Source organism: Bison bison, unplaced genomic scaffold (assembly GCF_000754665.1).
Source record: "Bison bison bison isolate TAMUID 2011002044 unplaced genomic scaffold, Bison_UMD1.0 scf7180017864143, whole genome shotgun sequence".
NCBI classification, from domain to species: domain Eukaryota; kingdom Metazoa; phylum Chordata; class Mammalia; order Artiodactyla; family Bovidae; genus Bison; species Bison bison.
In genome coordinates this window covers 1,957,120-1,965,497 of record NW_011494715.1, presented here as the reverse complement: position 1 = coordinate 1,965,497, position 8,378 = coordinate 1,957,120, and the positions used below count along the sequence as shown (strand labels likewise).

The window sequence follows — 8,378 nt, the reverse complement described above, 5'->3', positions numbered from 1 at the left end:
GGGGGAGCAGGGATCCGTCCGGTCCCGCCCCGCGCGGCGAGCTCCCCGGCGGCCGCGGCCTGAACTCCGCCCGCGCCCGCATCTCCCTCCTCCCCTCGGCCCCTCGGCCCCGCGGCGCCCTCCGACAAAACCCCCGACTGGGGGTCCCAGGCGGCTGAAAGGGAAGGCTAGACACTCAAGAGGCGGGAAGAGAAAACACACACACACATTTATTGTGCGTAGAAAAAGCCCGTGTGTTCAGCGTCCAGCCCCGTGCGCGCCTTGGTCTCATTCAACTCCGAGCGCATCCTCGCAGCCAGCTTCAATACCCCATTGCTCAGATGCGGACACCAAGGCTTAGAGAAAACCAGTCCTTTGGGAGCCTGTGCCCGCCCAGCGGGCTCTGGCTTGGCAGCTCAGGAGGTGGAGGGCCCAGGGGAGGCCAGGCCAGGCTGGTCCCCCTCTTCTCCATCCCACGCCGGCGTCCCGGAGCCCTTGGATGCGCGGTCCATCCAAGCAGCTTTCTCCCCGCTTCTCCCAAGGACTTGGTGATGAGGTCGGTTCCCTGCGAGACGATGTCCGCCTCCGGCACTAGCTCTGGTCGCTTTCAAAACAAAGAAAATTGCAATCCGATTGCCATTGGGATACGCGAAACTCATCCTTTACACAGCTGTTTAAGCACACACTGGATTCAGTGGCTTGACTGGGTTCTCAGGGAACCCACAGTCACAGAAGGAGAAAAGTGTGTGCCCGGAGAGCTACCAGAGAGAAGATGAGGGGGGAGGGGCGGGGAGGGTTGGGTACCAGAACAGAGTTCAGAAGGGAGACCTGATTTGCTGGAGCAGAAAGGAGGGAAGCCAAACCTGGAAAGGCTTCCTGGAGGAGGTGGCATTTACGCTGGGTCTAGAAGAAACCAGGAAGTGTGGATTCTTTAACATGGGAGAGAGATAAGTTGTTTGCCAGCTCTGCTGGCAAGTCAAGGGGTGCCAGGCCCAGAGCTGGGGACAATGTGGGGGTCACCACCTGTTGATCCCCGGCTGCCCCTCTAACGTAGAGAATGTGAGTTAATGAAGTCCTGAGCCAAAGTTTCAGTCTCCCTTAGGACTGAAAATCTAGGGCTTGCAGGTGACACCAGAGGCAAGACTTTGACCCTTCAGGAGGCCTGGACTTGGGCCAGCAGGGCCTGTTAGGGGCAGGCCCAGCAGGAACATGGCATTGGGGCACTCTCCCCAGGGCTATTAGTGCCACACATTCCCAGTTTTTCCCGAGGAATCTGGTCAGAGATGTACCTTGGTGCATCGGAAGTTTGTCTTTCTGGAGTCCCAGGCAGAGGTGGACTGGGAAAATGGAGACCCTCGAGGGGCAGGGAGAACTGGTTTCGGTGGTACTTCTCCCAGAATGATGTGCGCTTTCTGTCAGCAAAACAAAAAAGCATCAGTCACAGGCGTCCAGTGGAGCTGCTCAGTGTTTTCTGAATGGAATTCTGCTTTTTCTGCATGCAACCAATTCCTTCGTTTGAAGTTGGATGTTTTGCAAAGCAGAATGCAATTCCATTTTTTCGTTCCTCGAGGTTTTGGCCTGTGTTGACTTAAGTGGGCACTCACACAAGTATTAAAAAGAAAAGCGTTCTCTTCTGGAAAATGGAACTAAGTCGCACCTCTCCAGTCACGAGGCAGATGTATAATCTGTAACAACAAATTCGCCTCCTTGTGCTGCGCATTTCCAGCAAGCACCCTGCCTTCTCTGTTTATAACTTTTCTGCCTGCAATTATTTTTATTTTAATTTTCTGTCACTTTAACAGAAACCAGAGCCTTTTCCTTTAATGTTTTGTACACAACATGTTCATTTGGATAAGATGTTCTTTTCTATCCTCTTTTAGCTTGCGTTTCCTAGCCTGGCGTTCTGTATCAGGAGTTTCTAATATTTCTCCTTCTCTCTCTTTTTTTAAAAGAACTTGTCCCTGTCTTGCTTTATTTGTTTGTGTGAAATTTAGTTTGAAAGGAGATCAGAGAGAGCAGGAGGGGTTTGTAATAGGAGAATGACCGAATGACCCAAAGGCTGATTATCTGTCATTAACTGGAGACTCGGTGTACCCAAATTACCAGGGAGACCTCAGTCTGCTGGATCCAAAAAGGCAAGCAAGGAATGCAGAGCTGAACAGGCTCGTGGCATTGCAAGTGAAGACACTCTGCCCACACATTTTCTTAAAGAGGCTTCCTTCAAACCACAGCTCAGCTTCAGTGGACAAGTGTTTTAGATTCTGATATGTTGTACACTGGTATTTTTTTAAAAAAAGCAAAACACTGCTGAAAGACTACTTTCAACGTTTTCGATCACTAACTTTTTCTGTGTCATTTCATTAGGAGGAAAATTGCAGTTAATTGTCTAAGCTCCAGAGAATATTGAGAAATTAAGCCAAGCTGCTTTTGATCAGCTAAACCCAAGCCTTGTAAAAATCGAGGTTTGCCATTAATATTGACGATAAAATGGTTTCTTTTTGTTAACCTGAAACTCAGCCATCATGGTGAGCCCTCGCCTAGAAGCAAAGGCCCTGGAAGAAAGAAGCAAGGGTTTGGAAGAAACTGCCAGAAATCTCTTTATGAACTTGCAAAGGAGGCTTCAGAACAGGACTTCCTAGGAATGCGAGCCATACTGCAGTTAGCACTGGGAATGCACTGGGGCTGCTAACAGATCCTTCAGTCACATAAGTGGTTTGTCCAAAGCCCCGAATGTTAGACTGACATTTGCTTTCAAATTTTATTCTGAACCCCAGACTGTCTGGCAGACTAGTTGAAGTCTATTCTTTACCGTTCCCTTCGAGTGTGTATGCAAAATTACAATTACTTCCTCTTCTGAATGTCGACAGCTTTCCTCCCGGCTTGGAAGAATATATTGCTTGTATGTGTAGGTGATGTGATTGAAACAAGAATGTGAATGAGCAGTTAACATAAATCCTGTGCGGTGTATTTTCTTACACCACTTTTGCTCTCACCTCCACCTCTATTTACAGACTAGCAAAGATCAAATCTGTCATACTTCTTTGGATCACCAGAATTTCATTAATAACACTTCCCACTTATACATCATGCAGCCTGGAGGGAGCCCCCTTCACGTGCATTATCTTTTGTTCCCTTCAGTCTGAGTAAGGAATTTAGCTTTACAGACAAACGTGGGCAAATGTGGGTACCCAGCAAAGGACTGAGTTCCCCCGATCAATAAAGACCCTCCAGAGCATCAGCACACTTGCCAGTTCATATGAAGATCTAGTCAGAGATTATTTGGAAAAGATGCAATTCCCACTGTCTATATAGTGGGCATTCAGACGTTTCCTGTACAGTGTCCACCTTAAGTATTGTACACAATGTTATATGTCAATTATATATCAATTAAAAATATTTTTCTTAAAGAATCTGACTTAAGGATGAAACAGTATCTTGCTCTTCATCTCTTTCAGCTTCTGTGACACCAAAAAACCTTATAAATCCAAGCATTGCTGGCAGACAAATTAGTAAGGAGGAAAAGAGAGAAGGGGGAGGAGGTAAAGAGAGAGGGAGAGGAAAGAGAGAGAGAAGGGGGGGATTTACAAACACCCAGCAAGTTCCAATTTTCTCCACTGACTTAACTGTTTCCTAATCAACAAGAAGCCATGAGCCCCACCACAGTTGGCACTGCAGCTGCAGCAGCCTCTCCTGCCCCGTCTGCACAGCTCTGCTCTCTGCTCGGATGGAAAAGCGGAGGGATGAGGGCACCCTCACAGATACGCCATCCCCGCCCCAAAACTCAACAAGAAAACGCTCAGAAGAAATGAAACCTGAAAGGAGCCAAGGGCAGCCCTTCCTGCCCTTCGTTTCTCAAACAGACATGAGTCTGAGCAAACGTGATTCCACTTTGGAAATGTGTACCAGGAGCACCACCACGTTTCTGGGCCCACTGTTACTTGCCAAAAGGTAAACCAGAAGGTGGGGACCACAAGCCCCTCCCTGTTAGAGGGGGACTCTTGCCCACCATTTGGACAATGCGCCTTGTTCTAGTGGTTGGGTCTGGGGCTAAGTGGCTAGTATGCACCACGCAACCACACCCTTGGAGGGACAGAAATGCAAAGCAGTCAGGGTGTCAGAAGAAGCAGCACCCTTAGACAGGTGAGGCCGGGGGGACACCTTCAAGAATACATTGTTTTTTCTCCCATCTTCTGGGTTGGATGTTCTTTCTGGGGTTCTTGGCATGTTCTGGGGTTCCCCTCCCATAATAGCATTATAGAGATTAACAGGAATGCCCAGAGTCACTTCTACTACGTCGGTTAGGAAAATAAGGTAAAATGAGACTTGAAAAACACTGAGGGGAATTGAGCCATAATTCCCGTAAACATAAAATGTGTGTTTATGGCCCTCCGGCCTGGTTCTTTTCAGGTCCAGTTTATTTTGAGTTCTCATGAGCAAAACACAAGATACAAACTGCCCTTGCCTTTGAAATAATAAATACCTTGAAAAGATCTGTATTCTCCCTTAAAACAGACTGAAGTTTTTAAGAAAATATTTAGTTTAAAGCAGATTGATTTTTAAAGTAATATCTCACAAGCCCAGAATGTTTGCCAGGGCATCAGTGCCCTCCCCCCCCCAACCCCGTGCCCTTGGACCCTTTTCTAGGCAAGGGGGTGGGAGTGAGGGGAAAAGAGACAAGAGACACAGGCCCAAAATAAATGTTGGACCCCAGTTCTGTCTGCTTAGCTGAAGAAGGCAGTTGTGATGTGCAGCTCGGTGCTGCACAAGGATCTCAAACATTCCCCCAAAATCAAGGCTGTCCCCCCAACCCATGAATTGGTCTCCCCACCTTGGAAAGACTGGCTGCATCTTAGCTCAGGGCCTCAGAGGAAGGCAAGTAGTTAGCATACCCTCACCTTTGCAGGATTCCTCCTACAGGCAACCCAGGCGGCCCCAAGCCAGCAACTTCTTAGCTGCTCGGGAGCCCCTGGAGCATGTGTCCCCTTTCCCAGAGCAGAACACCAGAGGCTACCGTAGAATACCCCAGGATGGGGTCTGGACCAGGAAACCAGGAACTTCTGCCTCCTACCTTTCTTCTCCCACTGCCCATCCATCACCACCACTACCATCATCTCCATCACTAGTGCCCCAGAAGGCACGAGGCGTCTAAACTGGGGGCACATCTGACGTGGCATCTTTGCCTCACAGCTTTTCACGGCAGCAGAGTAATCTAGCAGCCCACCAGAGAAGCAGCAAAAAGTCCCAAAGAGAGACGGAGAGAAAAAAGTGGACTCAGTTGGCTGTATACCCAGAGTGGAACTCAGCCCCTTTGGGATCCTAGAGTTCTCCCACTTGTCCCCTGCTTCCGGGGCCATACGCCTCTGCATTTTGGCTTTCTGAGATTCATGAAGTCCTGGACCCTTGGATCACGTTAATTAACTGATAATGACACTGTCAGGGAGGACCGAGGTTCAGATTAGCATCTTTTACGACTTTTTTTTCCTGTCCCATGTTGTCCATGTCTTTTATCACTTGCCAGGCTCTCTGGGACCATGAGGGGTTTTGTCCATTTTTTTGTTTGTTTCGATTAAAAGAGCACGAGGAAGGCTGGAAGTGGCGAGTCCAGATGCCTTTGCCACGAAGGCCACTCATCCCTGGTAGACACTGCACCTCAATCCCCAGCTCAGCCCTCTGCCTGGCCTCTTCCGCCTCCTTTCAATTTCCCAAACTCCCTCTGGCCGGAAAGCCTGTGTTTTTTTTATCTGGGTGCAATCACCTTACTTTTGTCTATCTGCTCTCAAGGCCTAGATGTGTTTTTATAAACAGACTTCTTTATTTTAATGTATCAAATGTCAGAGAATTGAACTACCAGTATTTACACATTCAGGGTTTACCTTTCTGGTGAAAATGCAGACCGGACCCTGACCACACTACCCATCTTCTTTCCTTGAAGAACAAGGTCTTTAAAGACTGTCCTTGTGCTCCAAACTGCAGACCTGCCTAAGGCGGAGGTTCGAAGCTCTAGGCGGCTTTTTGTTCTGAGCCCAAAGGGCCCAGCATACCTGGTTTTAGCCACTCCCCACCCCTATTCTCGGTTTCAAGACCTCTGCTGGGGGCATCCCAGAAAACTGACCCTTTGCTGAAGGGACAGGATGGGCCCTCATGGTGACGCTCAGCCAGCTTTCTACAGCCCCCTCTGGGTTCCTTTTCTTCTCCTACAGCCTGGCCACAGAAAACCTAAAACATGTTTGTCAAAGCTGTGCCCAGGGCTCTGGGTACCCCCAAACCCTGCCCTCTATTCCTGCAGACCAGGCCTTCCATCCCCAAGCCTGTACCCACCAAAGAGTGGGCAGCACGCAAGCAAAGGACTGTCCTTACCAAGTCCTTGGAATGGGACTCTGCAGCCTGGGGCCTGACTCTGCCTGCCTCCCTGGGACGAAGCCCACCGTGGGGTGCTTGGTCTCCTCCGGTAGAGCCTGGCAAGGCCCAGCAGCGAGTCCCAGGCCGCAGCGCCCGTGCTGGCGCAGGCACACCTCGCGTGGGCTCCCTCTAATTTACGGCCCTTGGGCTCCTGTTGACACTCTTTTCCACACCGACCCTTCGGGCGGAATCTTCAGCTCCACATCAGCCTCGGTCCAAGGCTGCCGGCCAACCCCCGGGATCATTTCAGCTCCTGCCATCGTCCACCCCCCTCCCCAATCCCCAACCTCTTCTCAAAACGGCTGAAGCCACTCGGGCGCCGCGGTCCCGGTGCCCTGCGGCCCGGTGACTTACAAGTGGAGATCCATTTTCCGTTCTAATGTGTTCAAGATCACCAAGGCCAGCAGTCTAAACATCCACGAGCCGTCCTCCCGGCCTGCCTCTTAAACTGGTGTTTAATGGTTCCCCTCCGATAACTAAACCTGCTTTCCACACATGCCCGCTTTTATGGGAGAGGTAGGAATGCGGAGATGTATTTATATGTTTGTTCATAAAAACTGAAAAATAAGCTCTGAACACGCTGTAAAAAATATTCAGTTACTTACCAGACAGGCTAGTTAAACCTGGGGAACACCGATACCGGCCACACAACAAATTCGGGGAATCGAGGTGCCCTGCGCTTTGAAACCGCCCAAGGTCTGCGCTAGGGCTGGCGTCCCTGCAGAACATCGAAATAAGAGTATTTACAATCTTGACCGTTGGTCCCGGGGTCTTCACCACGATTTCCAAAAGTAGCCACTATAACACAAGCTCCCCAAGAGGGCCCTGGCCTGGGTAACGAGGTGGGTAAGTCCAGCGACGCAGAGACGCGCGTTTCCAGTCTGTGCCCAGGTCAAAGCCGCAGCCTTGCCCTGCGCCCCGCGCCCGCCTCGGCCGGCCGGAGACGCACCTCCCGGGGGGTGGTTGGGAGGGGGGCCGCCGCCCTCTGCCTCTCTCCCGCCCAGCACAGAACTGCGCCTGCTGATCTGCTCTTGCCTCTGTTACCTACAAAACACTTCGAAAAGCAATATCTGCTTCCTTTTTTTTAACCAGAAAAGAAAGCGGAGTAATACCGTACCTGGTTTAAGATTCTTCAGTATTTGAGACCTGGGGGGAAAATATTTAATAGTGAAGCATCTGTTAAACACTTGCATTAACCTCCGGCTGATAAAAAAGTTTTTTTAACCCTGCTCCCCCCACCCTCGTTTTAATTATCTTCTGGTTATGAAGGGGCAGCCAATCCTGGACGAGGACCTCGGCAATTAGCAACAAGAACATCAAAAAGTTTTATTGCGGAGAGCGCGAGGCGCCGCCCCCGCCGCCCCGGGATTGGCGTGAGGAGCCTCTGACGACATATATTAACCCGAGCGGCCCTAAAGATGTAGCTGTACATGGAGATCTTGCTGGGAAAATCCGCTTCCTCCCCTTACGGCGTCCAGTACCGGAGAACTGCCGCCGCCGACGCCGCCGCCGCTGTCCGGGAGCTCCCACGGCCGCCGCGCAGAGCCCTCCGCGCCGTAGCCGCCGCCTTCGCGCTCCAGGGGCCTGCAGGGCCCAGATCCTTCCCCGGAAAGGAGAGGATCTGAGAAAATGGATGCACTGAGACCTCTCTGAAAACCCTCCGAGGGAGCCCGAGAGGAGCGCGGAACACGTTATTCGCAGCTAAAATCACGTTCAAGGACCAAAACAACAACCAAAAATTTCATTAAAACAATAAGCGCACAAGAATCCAGATCAGGCTGGTGGGGGGGGAGGGGAAGGGGCGGGAAGAGGAGGGTCGCATGGAGGTAGCTTCACAGTGAGCAGCCGACCCTACCGCCTCCTTGCAGAATCGGGCCGGCTCCTCCAGCCGCGGCTTTGGACTCGCCCCGGGACTGCGAGTAGCCGCGGCTCCGGGCACGCGGCCGGGGCGCGGAGCCCGGCGACTCCACCGAGCAGCCCCGCGGGAGCCGGGGCACCTT

At 51.2% G+C, this 8,378-nt stretch overlaps 1 protein-coding gene across 3 annotated transcripts; it reads right to left on the bottom strand.

Moving 5' to 3' along the window:
* Positions 1-78: 78 nt before the first annotated feature.
* LOC104988805 lies at positions 79-7,709 on the bottom strand. 3 transcript variants are annotated; one of them, XR_825285.1, is made up of 4 exons: positions 7,496-7,699; positions 6,984-7,096; positions 1,269-1,391; positions 181-583 (listed from the first exon to the last, which is right to left on the bottom strand). XR_825285.1 is itself a non-coding variant. In XM_010840250.1 (3 exons), the coding sequence occupies exons 1-3, from the start codon at positions 7,105-7,107 to the stop codon at positions 396-398; spliced, it is 435 nt and encodes a 144-aa protein (XP_010838552.1). In that variant the 5' UTR covers positions 7,108-7,709; the 3' UTR covers positions 79-395. The 3 variants fall into 3 exon arrangements, 2 of the variants coding, with proteins under 2 accessions (XP_010838552.1, XP_010838551.1); XM_010840250.1 differs by having other exon boundaries at positions 79-583; positions 6,984-7,709; XM_010840249.1 differs by lacking the exons at positions 6,984-7,096; positions 7,496-7,699 and adding an exon at positions 1,637-1,706 and having other exon boundaries at positions 79-583.
* Positions 7,710-8,378: the final 669 nt, after the last annotated feature.